Source organism: Penicillium macrosclerotiorum (assembly GCF_028827735.1).
Source record: "Penicillium macrosclerotiorum strain IBT 26536 chromosome Unknown utg000002l_segment0_segment0, whole genome shotgun sequence".
Classification (NCBI taxonomy): Eukaryota; Fungi; Ascomycota; class Eurotiomycetes; order Eurotiales; family Aspergillaceae; genus Penicillium; species Penicillium macrosclerotiorum.
This window is the reverse complement of record NW_026643082.1, coordinates 582953-599572: the sequence shown is the minus strand read 5'-3', so window position 1 is coordinate 599572 and position 16620 is coordinate 582953. Positions and strand designations below refer to the sequence as shown.

Here is a 16620-nt window from a genome sequence, read left to right as displayed (position 1 = left end):
TCAGGTCACGTGTTGATGCATCACCACAGATCTTCTGCTCACTCCACCAAAATCTTTCTTGGGCCAATCGGCTACTTCTATCGTCCTACGAAAAGCTTTTTACTATATCAAACCTTGACGCTTGACATCCAGGTGCGTCGAAAGACCTCTGATCCCGGCTATTATTCAGCTTAATCCGCTCTGGCAACCCCATCTTTCGGTTAGAGTGACAACACTCAGACAGGAGATGATTAAAACTTCACATTCTATTCGCAGCTTATTTCGAGAAGCGGCAATCTCGGCTATAACTGCTTCGTCCAAGTTTCTCTCGCGCATTCCTGGCATTCTCGGTCGACAGATCCGAGCGTCGGAATCTAGATTGCCCAACCGGTGAACCACGCGGCACACGAGATCCAGCCGGTGGTGTCCAAAAGCTTAAGCATCCTGTCCATGTAGTCCCACCTGCATGGAACTTCCTCGGGCGCATCGAAGCCCGGCTTGTCAACGGGGCCATGCAATATCTCACTATCATTCCGGGCCACTCATGAAGCTTTGAGGCGGAACGTGCCAGGCACCTTTGCGCCCCACCGGTCCCGCCCGCTTGGCATCTCGCCAATGAATCGGCGCGACACATCCAAGCTCCACGCTAGCTCGGCGCCGTGCGGGCACAACAAATTCCCGCCGCGGCCAGTCAATCCAGCGCGCAATGCAACGTGCAGCCCTGCGAGGATGTGACCTCGCTCCCCCTTGATGTCCTTGGCCGCGTCGGCATCATCCGGATTTTAAGCGAAGAGGAGAATCTCCGAGGCCACTCGACACTAAATAAGCGGCTTCTCACTGGCTGTTCGCAATTCCCCGCCAGTGATGCCGGAGGTATAAGATCGTGTGATGCACCCGCCCAGGTCGTTTCTCTTGTTTCCCTTCCGCATCGTATCGGCCGCTCTCTTCACAACTGACGCAAGGGCAATCAAGTAAAAGCAGGACAAGACCAAGCAGAACGATCAAAATGTTCACCAAGCAGAGTCTCCTGGCCTTTGTTGGCTCCCTGGCCATGGCTGCGGCCGCCACCAGCTCCGTCGAGTACCCTACCCAGGCGGAGATTGAGGCTGCCCAGGCTTCGGTCCTGCCCTACTCGCCGGTTTCCAATGTCAAGGGCCTTGCGTTCAACCGCTTCGTCAACATCTGGATCGAGAACACCGTAAGTACCAGACGCGGTGGTGGACGATGTGGTTATGCAGACATTGATTCCATTGAGCTTTGAGGACTCTATCCTACGCACCTATGCTAACTGCATCACAGGATTTCGACACCACTGCGGCGGACAAGAACTTTGAGAAGCTGGCCAAGGAGGGCATTCTGCTGACCAACTATTTCGCGGTCACTCACCCCTCCGAGCCGAACTACGCCGCCTCGGCTGCTGGTGACAACTTCGGCATGGACAATGATGATTTCTGGCAGATTCCGGCCAATGTCTCCACCATTGCCGACCTCTTCGATACCAAGGGTATTGCTTGGGGCGAGTATCAGGAGGACCTGCCCTATGCCGGTAAGCAAAAACCCATCTAAAACTTCTTATCTTTTTTTTGGTGTGGGGGTGTGCGGGTGCGGGGTCCCGAGCAGGTAGTAGCCGTTATCCTGGCAACTGCATTATCCACCTATCACTATCCATAACTACCCCGCACTATCAATATACAGAATATGCAGACTCTAATCAAGATATCACTATATAGGTTACCAGGGTTATCGTTACCCCGAGTCTGGCGCCAACGAGTACGTTCGCAAGCACAACCCGTTGATTTTGTTCGACTCTGTCACCAATGATGCCGTCCGTCCTCGCCAGATCAAGAACTTTACTACCTTCTACGAGGACCTGGAGCACCACCGTCTGCCTCAGCACATGTTTATCACCCCCAACATGACCAACGATGCCCACGACTCTGATATCACTGTCGCTGGCGACTTCCTCAACCGTTTCATGACCCCTCTGCTCAAGAATGAGTATTTCATGAAGGACACCCTCATCCTGATCACCTTTGACGAGACTGCCACCTACCTCCAGGAGGTAAGCAATTTATATCCCTCTACCCTCTCACCCTACCATCTAGACATCTCTAACACTCCCTCTAGAACCGCGTTTACTCCATCCTCCTTGGCGGTGCCGTGCCCGAGCACAAGAAGGGTACTAAGGACGACACCTTCTACACCCACTACTCGGTGATCGCCTCCCTGAGCGCCAACTGGGGCCTGCCCTCCCTCGGCCGCTGGGACTGCGGAGCCAACCAGCTTGAGCTGGTTGCTGACAAGACTGACTACGTCAATTGGAACGTCGACATCGCCACCATCGAGGAGAACGACTACTTTAACCAGACCTACCCCGGCCCCCTGTCCGACAATATCTACTCCGAGTATAGCTCTGAGTGGCCCATTCCCGCCACCTCCGGTAGCTGCAGCGCTGGTCACGGCATCGTTGACGTCGTCAAGAAGACCTACCACGGCAAGAAGGCTACCTACGAGTACACCAGCCCGATTCCCTTCAGCAAGGCTGCTGGCATCAACGTCGGTGTTAAGTATAGCCGTACCCTCAAGAACGGCAAGAAGGAGCACGGTATTACCGAGTAAATCTGTTCTTTCTAAGAACAGAGTCCGAGATCTGTTGCGGATCTCATTCACTCGGACGATGCTGAGTACTTAATGCACTCTTAGATGTATATATTAATAGCCGATACGTATTAAATCCTGCGGCCCATGGTGGTAATTGTAACGACCTTTTACGGGGTTTCTCTTTGCCTGAATTCAGTAATATAAATGTCGTACGAGAATCATTACCCCGAGTTCAAAGCATTGATGGAACACGTCCCAGACTCACAAGGCTACGAACTGATGGCGCTCGTATAAAACTCGATGAATCTCCCCCGCTGATACAAATTGTCTGCCTGGAAGTCCCCGGTGTATCAAAAACTCGAATAAATCTGTCATCCATCAAAGGAATATTTCGTGAGATCCCATTTGAGAACCTTCCGTTAAACTTACCACGGCAACCAGGGCCAGAAGCTGGTAGACGAATGTTAGGTGGGAGTACAACGGACCAAATAATTCAGAAGCGAATATTCCTCGAGAATCCAATATACCCTAGTTATTTGTTGCTATGTTTACTAAATTTATTACATCACTAGACAGCCTTGAGGCTAGTAGCCGCCCGCCAGGTGAGAAGATCAACCTATAATACTTAATCATGGTGTATTTTATCTAGTTAGACATTAATTGTGTACTTCACGTAATCGTGGGTATGCAAGGGGAAAATAAAAGAAAATGTATATAGCGCTCTGTACAAAAAAATGCAACCAAATCCTTCAGGATCACAATCTGAATGCAATCCACTCATCCCGCCGCAAAGGTACTTCTCTTCCGCAAAGCCTCGCCATACTTCCACAAGAAGATTGGTGCAGGAATACCGATGGCAATAGCGATGAAGGCCAGCACACTATTTCCCCAGCCATAATGGAGAGAGGCATACATATATGGCGCAAAAAGCGGGAAGCTGAAGCCAGCCAGAGATCGCAGGAAAGCACCAGCCGCGAGGGCGCTGGCGGCGAAACGGGTGTATGTGTCGACCATATATGTCTGCATGCACTGGAAGGAAATGATGGTACCGGCGCTGAAGAGAAAGGCACCGATATTTGGGGCGATCCAATGGCAGTGATACTGGGCTGTCCAACCGTAGATAAAGAGGCCGGCGGGGAGCAGGAAGGCAGCGATGCACAGGAGAGGAACACGGAACTCGGGGCGACCAACATTATTGTTGCGGGCTTTGAGGCGACGATAGATCCGGTCGTTGAGCGGGGCACATATCTGCGAGCCGCACCAGAAGCCCAGGCCGAGAGAGACGTAGTTGAGGCCACCGATGCCAGTGGATTCATTGTAGTAGTCGGGGCTAGTCCAGAGGCTGGGGAAGGTAGAGAGGACGAGATACATGATTCCGTAGACGTAGGCCATATAGCATGCGAGGACTTGGACAATGGGTTGAGTAAGGATAAGACGGAAGGGGCGAACTAGTGAAACACGGAGAACTTGAGCAAGCGATTTCTTCTGAAGCTCAGCTTCTGTCTGGAATGACTCGTCGCCAGTTTCTTTGCGTAGACGTTTGGCTCGGTCACGGAGAATGCGTGGGCCGTATGTCTCGCGTAAGAAGAAGAGTCCCAGGAGCTGAATCAAACCGTCCGTGATCGAAGTGGCGTAGAAAACCCAGCGCCATGTAGTATTCTCAGCGATAAATCCTCCTGCAATGGGACCTAGAGCAGGTCCGAGAAGAGGAGCCAGACTGTAGATTGCGATACTTTTACCTCGTTCTTCGGGTCTGAAACAATCTGATAGGACACCACCGCCGACTGCTAACGGCGCGCTACCTCCCAGTCCCGCGAAAAAGCGGCAGATAATCATTTGAACTGTAGTCTGAGATACGGCGCAGCCGATGTTGAACACCAGGAAGAATAAATTTGCAAGTTGAAGAACGATCACTCGGCCATAAATTTCTGAAAGCGGGCCGAAGAAGAGAGGGCCTACCGCGTACGCCAGGACAAAGACAGATAGGGTCAACTGAGACACAATCTCGTCGTGAATCTGAAAATCTGCTGCTATACTGGATAGTGCCGGGGCCACCATAGACGAAGACACTGGTGAAATAAAAGTGAAGAGGGAGACAGTGATGGTTGCCGCCCATTTCTTCTTGTTCGGCCAGTTCTTTGGATTTTCGGGATCATCAGGGCCTTCCCATGTGACCTGAAAATGCGTATCAGTCTCCAAGGTTCATCAACGATTTGCTCGGGTAGGATATATACTGACTAGTTTCGCATCCTGGTTGGACCGACGAGATCGATTTGATCGAGCAGTCTTGGTTTTTTCCAATCCCCCTGGCACCTGGGTGCCGCGCTCTAGGTCCACGTCTCGTTCGTTTACAATTCCATCTCGGACCTCCTGGATTGTGTCCACTTTAGAAGCCTCCTGGGATGCGTCGTCTGAGAACTCGAGGTCGTCGCTCTCATGGCTGTGATAAGCGTTATTATCATCGGGGTATTTTCCAGAGTAGACTCGGTTTAGTTCCGGTGCATCTGGGTTGGATTTGGATCTCAGTCGGGATTTGATAGACCCGGTAAAGCTTTGGCTCCGAGCCCGTGTCCTTGCTGGTTCTTCGCCCGAATTGCTGCTGGAATCTGAGGTCGAGTCCGATCTGAGAAATCTAGGCCCCAGTTCTTCTTTGGACATGGTGAATGGGCATGCAGAAGTCTGCAGAAGGAAGAAGATAGAAAGCAAAGCTTGTATTCAAAAGCAGGAGGCAAAACGTCCTCGGTTGAAGGACTTTAAGTAGTAGTACCCTTATCCTTGTCCAGGCACACGACAACCCTGAGCCGGGGGAAAATTCCTGGCGGCAAACTATTTATATCAGAAGTGAACATAACGGACCGTCACCCCGCCGAGGACGGGCAGCATAAAACCTCCGTCAATGCACACGATAACAATTCTTGAAATCCCAACTAATACCGTTGGCACGACTGTTGAAATCCACTTTGCTTCGATTTGTTTATCGTCATTGGCTTGATTGCAAAGCTTGACAGGGGGTTGGCGGTGGACCAGGCTCATGGGCCCCGCCAAGTAGTAAATTTTGCAGGGTCGCGACGGCCTGTACCGCCATAGATTTGCCCGACAACGGCAAGACATAGCCAACGGGCACGTGAGGAGGCCAGATTCATGGTGTGTGAAGGTTCCTCACGCATGCCGGAACCGGGAAGTGACTCAGCAGACTCGGTACTTCGGCACGTTGCAGTCACGTGCCTTGCCTTCTCGGCGCTTGCTGGGTTGGTTGGATTCAGGCGGACTATGCACACTGTTTATGCATCGTTCCGGCAAGATAGGCTAGACCACTTGAACAACTTGAATTGTGACTCATCCAGGGCTGGGTCGTGTTTCTAAAAGGAAAATGCTAGCATTGCTCTGGCATCATTGGGCGACGAAGATAGATCCGCAACTCTGTATGGAGTATTTAAAGCCAATCTATGGTCTCAGCAACCCACAATATAGAATCATGCGGGTTGCTCGATGCAAATGGAGGGAACACGATGGTTTGAGGAAGAATAAACCATTATGTGGACGTGTTTACCACGTTGTACATAACAAGAGCTTCGGTGAGACGGAATAGCCTATCTCCTAAGAAGATGAAATTGCCCTGCTCAATCATCAATTATAGCAAAGTTCTCATGTGAAATACCTAGGAAAATGCCAACTTGCGAAAGGATCAAGAAGGTAATAATAAATGAACCGCGAAGGCTGGAAAGCGGTAAACTACCATGCCAATTCATCTCAAGTCATCAACATCTGCTTCGAGATATGTCTTTCAGCGAATCCCCAAATGCACAAGCAAACGCCATGGAAAATACAACCACAAGACAAGTACACTGTAGAAGACACACAAAGCTGCTGACTGGTCTTATATCACGGTGAGAGACATATTCTGCCTCAAGACACCAAATGATGGCACAAGCGACAATAACTACCGCGAGAATGAATGGTGAAGCAAACAAGAAATAGTACATTGCAGTAAACATGCATAAAATGGCGCTGAGCAGGTTCAGAGAAGCAACAAACAACTATATTTGAACAAAAGAATGGATACTGTCAGGCAAGGATTGACCGTCCCGTCAGGTACTCTGTGAAACGCGAAGTAGACCGGTAAGCACGTGAGAAGCGTTCCCATGAAAAATACAGAAGCAAATTCCAATAGCTTATTGATCCGATTGTCTGCGCATTGGATGCTGAATAGAGTGGAGAACGTGAAACCACCATCTAATGTGCCGATTACACCAAGAGCAGAGGTAATCTCAGAATAATTTCTCGGTCGTTCTATTTGTATCTCTCGAGGCTGTACGGGGGCTTGGGAACTGGACTGAATGGGTGGCTAAATTCGCAAGAAGTAGACCTCAGAAATTGGCATCAAGTTCTAAGTAAGTCACATATATCGTCATACCCTTTCTTGTGATAGACGGCGTGGAGGGGCTGACGGTGGCACCTCCATTCCGCGTGGAGACTGCACTGCTAATTAGCGATCAATTCACCAAGTGCAATGAAGGTATGAAGAGACCATTCTGAAGGGGTGCTTAAGTATGTGAAAAAGAGAAGAAATAAACAGGGTGTGGTGGCTTATATAGCAAAGTGGATTTTTGTCGATTACGAACAAGGAAGGATTATAAGCCGTCGCGAAAGAAGCTTGAAGCATTTAAAATAAACGATATTCTAAGCTGTTATGACGTCAATTTCGTATTCGCCCTGGACCTTCACCCCTCAAGTTCGTAAGCGGCTCAACCAGTCATTAGTTAACCAGTCATTCTCCCAGACGCGTGCGTTGAGGCCAAAACCACTTGCTGACTGAGTGGCCAATGTATAAATGATTAAATCAGTATAATTCGAATGATCAATTTCGGGGCTCCTTTTTGTCCTTTGGCCCACCAGTGGAGACTGAAATGATGTCCCACCGGTAGTAGATCATGAGGTTCAAATCTCACATTATCATGATTGCAGGGTCTAGAAACTTAGTTTTGATGGCTCTAGATCCATCATAAACTAGTAGATAGAATGGGGTAGATTTTCTTTTGGGCAATATGTGGCGGTTTTACGAGGCTCTTGTTTAATCCCCCAGATCGGTGCTTAGAACTAACCCCGTGACGGGGTCTGCCCCGCAGCGTCAGCCTGCGACCCTATTACCTCTGAAGATAGTAACATCGACACGAGACCTGAGCAGCTTTCACAAACGTCATGACGCTACCTGAATCTTTAATCTCGGCCTTCTGAATACCTCAAGGTCATCTTCCTTTCTCTCCCGACCACGGGCCTACCGTGAAGGCTGATCCTATCGTCAACAATAAACCTCTGGGAACCAACGAAATTGTGGTCATAGTAGAGCGAGGGTGAGAATCTTGTGACCAGATATTTGAAGTGGCAAATCATATGCATGTTCTTGAAAAGGAGTTGGATTCTAGAAGCGTGGTTGACAGACAACGCCGTCAAATCGGCGACAACCTTTACAGCGGCCTCCAGCCCAACACTGGCCCGAACATAGTGGTCTTGGCAAGCCTGTGATCATCATCATATGCCACATTGAACCTCAAAAAAAGTTGATGAGAGCTCAAATGGACATATATTGTCGATTTTAAGCAAAATAAATCTATTCATTGAATTATCGATGATCTACTACTAGTTCATTGTCATTGATCTCGGATTTACGGGCCGAGCCCCGAGTTTCTGGCCAATTTAGGTTAAACTTCGGAAGTCTGTAAAGGTACTTTTACTTAGGATCCAGCAGATCGGTTGTGCTGGGAATGTGTCAGATGACCATCCTCAATCCGTACCCAAAATGGACACAGAGAGTTATATATTCCTCTGTTCAGGGAGGCGGTTGTTGACTTTTTTTTTTTTAAAAAAAATCGGCCTTATAGGACAAGTACTGTGTACGTGGGAGACCGTTGAAATTAAATTTCCGCAATGCCGACCGAAAAATTTGCCTGGGAAGAGACAGCCCCCCACAGATGGGAACGAGATATTGATGAGGTGGAGACGTTTTATACGACCCTCGCCAAAAGGTTTGAAGGTGTGTTGTTCTGCTCAAGTGCCGGTTTATGCACACTAATGAGATAATAGGAACTGGGAGGACGTTTTTCGCTATGACGTGCCATGTCAGCATCAAAGTTGATGTTATTGATGAATCCGTTCTTACTATAGAGAGAAGGGTAATTGAGGCGCTCCGTGAAGCGTGGGTATGCCTTCGATACGACCACCCACTTATTGCATCGTGGGTAGAATACCACCATGAGGCCAAGAGATGCAGAAAAGTATATGAAGGGCTCCCCAAAACAAACCAGCATATACACCAGTCTGCATGGCTCAATGAAACCTTCAAAATTATCTCCAACGGCCAGACAGGCCAGGAATGGTGCAACTCAGACCCTCCAGTTCCCAAGCTTCCCACGTTATTCTTGGTTAAAAACGGGCCCTGTGCCGAACATGGTGAATTTCAAGCAGATTTGATTCTGAGGGCACAGCATGATGTTATCGATGGAATTGGGTCTCTCCATCTGATGAATAACCTCTTTCGGCATGCAGCTCGGGCATATGGGCAACCAGAGAAGGTTCCTGTACATCGCTTTGGTGACGAATGGAAGAATCTGAGTCCGCCCCTTCGGATTGCTGCGGACATCCCTCTAACTCTCACAAGCGAGCAAGAAGTGAGATTGAAAGGAATAGTGAGAGATAATTTGTTTCTTCGTGAGGAGATAGAGGTTGCAACCCTCCCGTTTCGGTTTGGCCGTACAATTCCTGGTCGCCACCAGCGATTGGCTCTTGAAATACCTTCACAGACTACCTATTTGGTCCTGAGAGCATGCAAAGAGCTTGGTGCTAGCGTGACTCATGTATACCATGCAGCAATCGCTGTCCTTATGGGTGAACTTCAAGAATGCAGGCCGCAGAGGCGGGTAGTACGGTACATTAACTATTCACTTATCAACGAACGTCACCACTGCAGAGAACCGTTTAATACTGCTCAGCACGCAGCATCGGTGTATCATTCAATTTCAGGCAAGAGCCTTGCAATTGACCTGACAGTAACTGCCATCAACGACGAGCCGTTGGACACGGAGCAAACTCGACAGAAGATGATGGATGCTATTGAGCAGGTCAAAGAATACTATACATCTATTCGCAATGACACGGAGCATATCACCATGGTACCATCTATCTGGAGCCTCTCTACGCCAGCTTATCCAAGTGGCTCGGAGATTCCTCCTGTTCCAGCACCGAACGAAAGCCCGTCAGCTTCAATATCCAGCTTAGGGGTGATTGATCAGATAATCTCTCCTAAGCATGGCATATTTGAGATATTTGATCCCTGGGTAACTGGAGAGGAGCTTGGAACTGGACTGGGGTTATTTCTCGCGACTTTCAACGGTCGGATGGGCTTGAGTGCCGCCTACAATGACGCATGGCACGATAAGGCGGAGGTGATGGATTTCCTGACCCGCTGCCACGGACTTGTGTTGACCACGTTGGGTGTGTCTTCTTAAATAATTTGTTTTAAATGGACAAGGATAATTGAATTGAAACCGAATCATACACAAATGCCACCCAAAGTACTCTGAACCAAAGGACCAGTACAGTAATCGATCGCGCTCCGTATCGCCCAATCGTCATTAGCGCAAGAAGAGCGGAATTAGACTTTGCTACCCCACACCGCGCGTGGTCCTTATCAGCTCCTTGTTCCCCCGATCTTCTTTCACTTTTCTCCATGCACGATGCCGCCAGATCGACAGCCGCGGACTCAGCGAATTGTCCGCGTCCGGACCGGGTGTTGGTCTTGTCGGCGTCGCAAGAAGAAGTGTGACGAAACCCGACCGGTATGTGCGGGTTGTAGGCGAAATGACCTGCATTGCGAGTGGCCGTCACCAATTCCAGGCAGACGAAATTCAGACCACGGGGAAATATCGAAGAGCGCAGCAGAAGACCTTGATACGACATATCAATCCCCAGGCCCATTGTCGCGACGAACCTCTTCGATTTCATCTAACGGAAGGCTCTCTATCATTATGGAAGGTGGACTCGATAATGCATCGATGCAAGAAGAGATTGAGGAAGTTTGCCCATCCCCTATTGAGACTTCAGAGTCTTCTCTCATCTCCAACATGACTGTGGGAAATGTAGTACCTAGGACTTTGTCGATGCTGCCCGGATACGACCCGGAAAGCTATTCTCTTCTGTCACATTATCTTGCAAACACAGCTGATGTGATGGCGAACGGCTCAACGCCAATCAACCCTTTTCTTGTGCAAATTGTGCCGCTAGCTTTCACCAGCGATCTTTTGCTCCAACTTGTTATCACTCAGAGTGCAGCGCACCGTGCATTTCGGCGTCGGGACGATTCAGATGCCGTTGCACAATCACATTACACCAAAGCTATCCAGTTATTCCGTCATGGGGTAACTGAATTTATCGAAGGGAAAGAATCCAACCCCCTAATGCTGCTCATCGGCGCACTGGTCATGTGCTTCACGGAGGTAGGGTTGAGCGGCACGATATTCAGATTCTAGATTAAACTAACGACCATCCTCATCACAGACTGCAAAGGGCGATATGACTGGAACAATATTCGACCATTTATCGGCCGCTAACTCTCTTCTCGTCAAGCTTCTGGCGCAGAGCGATGCTGCTGTCCCTAGAGACCTAAAAGACTTTGTAATTGAATACTACGCATACACGGCCACAGTGAGTATGATTTCCATAGATGCTCGCCTCAGCGGACAGCTTTTCCTCAACTTCGATCTGGAACACCGAGCGCGAGAGCTTCTTCGAACTCAATATGTGGGGAATCTTTGTGGCTGTTGGCTAGAATTGTTACTTCTCATCCCCTGCATCTTTGATCTCGGTCGACAATGGATGATAGACAATGCACCGCCAATTATTCCTAGTGCAGATGACATTGCCATGTTTGCTTCCATCCAAGCTCAAATTCTGCGCTGGTCGCCTTATTCATTTGTTGGGCCGGAAGTTTATCTCGCAGGCTTGGTCTTCCAACAAGCTATGCTCATCTATCTCTACACCTCTTTGGGCGGCTACAGCTACTCAGCAGACGGCATGTACAAAGTTCTTGTTGAAAACGCCGTGACAGAAGCAATCAACTATCTAGGAGAATTATCCCCACATGCCAGAATAAACTCGGGACTCTGCTGGCCCATTGCAGTTGTGGGGTCTTGCCTGGAGAAGCCCGAGCAACAAGAGCGACTGAGGAATCGCCTAACCGCTATGACTTCCCATTTCGGCCTCGGGAATATGCAACGAACGCTGCTCCTCCTCGAAGCGATGTGGCAACTACCAGCAGCCGATACTGGGCCATGGAATATATGCCGCACAATGCAACAGAATCAAATTTGGATCTCATTTGCGTGAATTCAAAGATATTACTTTCATTCCATTCATATTCATTTACAGGTTTCGAGGCAATCGTCTTCCAATCTATGGGCCAGCCAAGTTCTTTGGAGCCTCTGTCGCCGGGCCCTCCGGAGTCACATATGCCTAAATGCAGGTTAGCATTGGTAAATACCAACAGAAGTGAGAATTATCGCACCTTTGTGAGACCGCCATCTACGACGAAATCAGCAGCATTGACGAATGAACTCTCGTCACTGGCTAGGAAAATGACAGCGTGGGCTTGTTCGATAGCCTCACCAAAGCGGCCGGTAGGGAAGTGGATCTCGCGGCGGAATCGCTTTTCCTTGTCGTCACCCAGCCAGTCCTGAAGAAGAGGAGTGCTATGTCCCAATCAGCTCACTGCAACAAGCCTGTCAGTGATAACAATACTTACTTGAGAGGCGCAGGGCAGAGAGAATTGAATCGGAATCCTGTGATGGACCATTTTAGCACTTCGTCGACAAATTGCCAGTCCGAAAGGCAAATCATACCTTCGCGGGCGTGCACAATCGCGAGCTCTCTAGTCATAGCCAGCACGGCACCCTTGCTGGCAGTATACGCCAGCTGCGGCGTGGCCGCACCGACCAGAGCCACCATACTGGCTGTATTGATCACGCTTCCCTTCTTCTTGCCATGCTTTCGGAAGCTGCGTACGGCATGCTTCGATCCAAACCATACGCCCTTGACATTGATGTTCATTGTTCGGTCCCAGATCTCCTCGGGGCATTCCTCGGAGTCACCGTCCTTCGGGTGCATGATTCCGGCATTGTTGAACATCACATCGATCCCGCCCCAGGAATCCAGATGGCCGACCGCGGCTTCAACATGAGACTCGCTGGAAACGTCGACAACTCTTGTCTCGACCTTGCCGCTACGCTCAGCAGCGGGGACGACTGTGTTGACTTTATTGAGAGCGGTGGCCAGGCCGGCCTCGCTAATATCGGCCATAAGAACGGAAGCGCCTTCGCGGAGCATGAGAATGGCGGTTTCAAGGCCAATGCCACTGGGGCAATGTCAGTTAAATTCCGACTCCAAAATATAGGACGAGGGGCGCATACCCGGCAGCACCGGTCACAATGGCATTCTTTCCTTCGAGTCGTCCGACCATGGTGTATAGTTACGAAGCTTTTCAAGTCAAGAGTCACAGGGGGAAAAGGATCCGAATGAGAAGATTATAGACGAGGAAAATATATAGGCGTACGCTTGGGAACTGAGCGTTCTTTCCCAGCTTTTTAATTTATAGCTATTACTATCCTGTCCCACGCATTGCCCCACCATCCTCTATCGCAGTGCAATCTGACCCCAACTCCAACATCTTCAACCCGCAGGGGGCCTTTAGAGTCCGCGGTATCCGCCGGCGGGAGCGACTTGTGACACATCTGCACCCTGAGCTCTGCGGCACTGCCTTCATATCGGCTATTGCGGTTCTCCTACTCGTGGTGACAATGATCCGACGGCGCGGTACCCTGTGCTCGATGCGGGGCAGGAGGGGCTGGAGGGAAGATACCATGCAATGGACAGCGATCTGATCAATTGGAGCTGATAAGCCGACAGCATCTGAATTGGGTAAATTTGCCGCGCTTCGAGATGGCAGCGCGGTCCGGGAACGCGGTCCGGTGGGTCCCTGAGCCTTATTTCGATTGGACAGCCGCGGACAATGCCAAGAGGCATGGGTCTTCAAAGGCCAGGTTGTCATGTGTTTGAATGGATACAGTGCTGCAAAGAGCTGAATGTACTTTGAAGATTGTAGGATAATATTTATTATTAGCGTTTGAATAACATTTTTCGAAGCAAATGGTATCTTTGGATTTCTAGATCGCTGATTGTAGGATAGAGATTTACGAAGAAATGTATGAATTGTTGGAAATATATTGTGATCATAAGGTGAGGCGAGCGGTCTAATAAATGCGTGTTCAGGTAGAGGCATTCTTGATATGGTAGCTCTTCAATTTGACAAAGCCGTCAAAGCCTCGGGGACCAAGAGTGCACCCCAAACCAGAGTTCTTCCATCCAGTCCAAGCGAGGTCCTGAGGCTCTGTTAGTATCAAAAATTCTTCAAGGTAAGGCAGGGCCAATCTTACTGGGCTGGGGTAATCGCATCGATTAATAAAGACCGTTCCAGCTTCAATGAGATCAATCAAAGCTTCTCCAGCTGCCATGTCTTTCGTCCACACACTAGCAGTCAATCCATAGTCGCTGTCGTTCATCAGGTCAACAGCTTCCTCATCGCTGGAAACCTTCATGATAGGCATAACAGGACCAAATGTTTCTTCTTTCATCGTGATCATGCTGTGGTTGACGTTGGTCAAGACGACTGGAGCAAGGAAGTTGCCCTTGTCGGCAGTTTTTTCAAGAGAGAAGGTAGCATTTTCGGGTGTCACATTGGTGGCACCCTTGCTCAGAGCATCGTCAATGTGAGATAAAATGTTCTTCTTGGCTGCAGCTGAGATGACAGGGCCGGTGGTTGTAGCTTGGTCTTGAGGATCACCAAGTTTATAGCTACCAGTCTGTTAGTAGTTTGACTTGACGGTGAACTGAATAGAAACTCACTTCTTCAATTCCTCTTGCACGCAGCGGATGAATTCTTCGTAAATCGCCTCATGGACATAGACACGCTCAACTGAGCAGCAGCTCTGACCAGAGTTGAAGATGGCACCGTCCACAAGGTTCTCGGCTACATCTTTCACATCTACATCAGGACGCACATAGGCAGCGTCGTTGCCACCGAGCTCCAGGTTGATGGGCTTCACTTGACGGGCGGTTGCTTCACGAAGTCTAAGACCACCAGCCGTGGATCCAGTAAAGGAGACAGACTGAATTTCAGGAAGTTGAGCAATCTTGTCCAAAACATCCAAGCTTCCGACATGGACGACCTGGAGGACATTCTGAGGCAATCCTGCCTCAGTGAAGATCTCGAATAGCCTATCGCCAAATAAAGGGGTCTGTGGTGATGGTCGCAAGATCACTGTATTTCCTGCGAGCAATGCAGGTACCAGAGCGTTCACAGTAGTAAGATATGGGTACTTGAGACCTGTTAGTAGATTCTCCTCTCACTGTTGAAATTGGGATTTCTCACATTCCAGGCAGATGCAATGAGGATGGGTCCGATTGGCACTCGCTTCACCATGCGTCGGAATCCATCCTGGGGCTCACCCGGCAAATCAGCTAGGCTGTCCGCCGCGATCTTAATCATATGCTCCGCGCGAATACGAGCGGTTTTGATCTCTCCCTCGCAGTACCGAATCGGACGACCCATTTGAATAGTCAGCTCTTTTGCAAGATCTCCAATATGAGTATCAATAATGTCCAGAGCTCGTTTCACGATCTCAATGCGCTGCTGCAATGCCGAACCGCGATACGTTAGAAATGCGAGCTTGGACGCCGCCGTGATTTTGGTGGCCTCCTCCACCGACGTGCCCGGCTGGTCAAAAATGACCTCATGGGTAGAAGGGCAAATGGTGCGAATCTGGTTGGACATGGTTGTACAGTCTCTAGTATCTCTGGGAAGTTGATAGGAAGGTGCTCAAGGATTGTGGCGACGGCAGGCGGGCGAGGAGGGGCACGCCGGATTTTATAGTCTCCGCTTATCGCGGTCCCGCCGTGGCTCCGCCAACCTACACGCTAGTTGCCCATTCATCTAGCAACTATACAGGTGACCAAGCGTGATTGAATCAGGAAACCATAAAAATAATTCAATCGGAGTTTATGTCGTGGTTTAATACCCTAATCTATGCTTCTACAATGAATTTGATAATTTCCCTGCCTAAAAACTCTCCGTCATGAGGCTTTCCTGCATTCGACGCACCCTCTGTGTACAAATCATCGTCAAAAATGCCCCCCTTGTGTCGCAAATCAAGCAAGTTAGACATTATGAATTCGTTGAATTCGGGGTGGGCTTGGACACTCCATATGCGACCAGGCATGTACAATCCTTGAACTGCACAGCGGGGGCTGTATCCGAGATTCACGCAGCCCTGGGGCACTTCGTGTACCACGTCACGGTGCATCTGGTGCAAATGCTGAGATCAAATAAGCCTCGAACGGGATCAGAAGGAGTAATTGTCTGCATACCAAGTGATCTCTGCCGAATACTTGCTTCCCGGTGTCGGTCAAAGTGATTTCATGGACCGAGACTTCCCATCCTTCATCACTTCTTCCGACACGCGCGCCCAGCGCCCGCGCCAGGATCTGGTGTCCGAAGCAGATCCCTACGACTGGCTTTTTGTGGTGCTCTACAACACCCCGGATATATTCGGTCAGGCTCACGATCCAAGTATCGTCCGCAAATGAATCATGCTCTGGCTGTTGATTAGTTTCCTTGCCTCGGGATCAAGGGGGTGAAGGGACCATACTGCTCCCTGTCAGGAGAAAGGCGTCGTACTCATTCGGGTCGGGATATACTGGGTTTTCCACGACATGCCACTTGCTGATTTCATGGATTTCCACAGTGGAGTCCCCGTATGCCTTCAGACCCCTCCTCAAGAGCCCCTCGAAGATCTCTCCATAGCCACCGAGTCGGGATTGGACCGGGGGAATCGGCGTATCGCACTCCAGAACGGCAATGCGAAGAGAAGGCATCGTGAATTTTCGGATGTAAAATCTTCTATTAGTCGTTGAGACTGTCTGGGGCTCTTGATCCCA

General features: G+C 49.6%; 7 protein-coding genes across 7 annotated transcripts; 3 read left to right on the top strand and 4 right to left on the bottom strand.

Moving 5' to 3' along the window:
* Positions 1–985: 985 nt before the first annotated feature.
* N7462_001377 (putative acid phosphatase) lies at positions 986–2598 on the top strand (the record flags this gene model as incomplete). The annotated part of the gene is made up of 4 exons (XM_057073103.1): positions 986–1177; positions 1279–1525; positions 1710–2041; positions 2107–2598. 4 exons carry the CDS (start codon positions 986–988, stop codon positions 2596–2598), a joined length of 1263 nt encoding a protein of 420 aa, XP_056936744.1.
* A 759-nt stretch (positions 2599–3357) lies between these two features.
* Positions 3358–5238, bottom strand: N7462_001376 (MFS transporter; the record flags this gene model as incomplete). The annotated part of the gene is made up of 2 exons (XM_057073102.1): positions 3358–4755; positions 4819–5238. 2 exons carry the CDS (start codon positions 5236–5238, stop codon positions 3358–3360), a joined length of 1818 nt encoding a protein of 605 aa, XP_056936743.1.
* Positions 5239–8505: 3267 nt separating this feature from the next.
* On the top strand, positions 8506–10082 carry N7462_001375 (uncharacterized protein; the record flags this gene model as incomplete). Its single annotated transcript, XM_057073101.1, has 2 exons — positions 8506–8611; positions 8662–10082. The coding sequence occupies 2 exons, from the start codon at positions 8506–8508 to the stop codon at positions 10080–10082; spliced, it is 1527 nt and encodes a 508-aa protein (XP_056936742.1).
* A 519-nt stretch (positions 10083–10601) lies between these two features.
* On the top strand, positions 10602–11958 carry N7462_001374 (fungal specific transcription factor domain-containing protein; the record flags this gene model as incomplete). The annotated part of the gene is made up of 2 exons (XM_057073100.1): positions 10602–11069; positions 11131–11958. The coding sequence occupies 2 exons, from the start codon at positions 10602–10604 to the stop codon at positions 11956–11958; spliced, it is 1296 nt and encodes a 431-aa protein (XP_056936741.1).
* A 66-nt stretch (positions 11959–12024) lies between these two features.
* N7462_001373 (oxidoreductase, short-chain dehydrogenase/reductase family) lies at positions 12025–13087 on the bottom strand (the record flags this gene model as incomplete). The annotated part of the gene is made up of 4 exons (XM_057073099.1): positions 12025–12084; positions 12137–12320; positions 12374–12982; positions 13038–13087. 4 exons carry the CDS (start codon positions 13085–13087, stop codon positions 12025–12027), a joined length of 903 nt encoding a protein of 300 aa, XP_056936740.1.
* Positions 13088–13892: 805 nt separating this feature from the next.
* On the bottom strand, positions 13893–15457 carry N7462_001372 (aldehyde dehydrogenase family protein; the record flags this gene model as incomplete). Its single annotated transcript, XM_057073098.1, has 3 exons — positions 13893–14486; positions 14550–15010; positions 15133–15457. The coding sequence occupies 3 exons, from the start codon at positions 15455–15457 to the stop codon at positions 13893–13895; spliced, it is 1380 nt and encodes a 459-aa protein (XP_056936739.1).
* Positions 15458–16308: 851 nt separating this feature from the next.
* On the bottom strand, positions 16309–16557 carry N7462_001371 (uncharacterized protein; the record flags this gene model as incomplete). The annotated part of the gene is made up of 1 exon (XM_057073097.1): positions 16309–16557. The coding sequence occupies one exon, from the start codon at positions 16555–16557 to the stop codon at positions 16309–16311; it is 249 nt and encodes an 82-aa protein (XP_056936738.1).
* Positions 16558–16620: the final 63 nt, after the last annotated feature.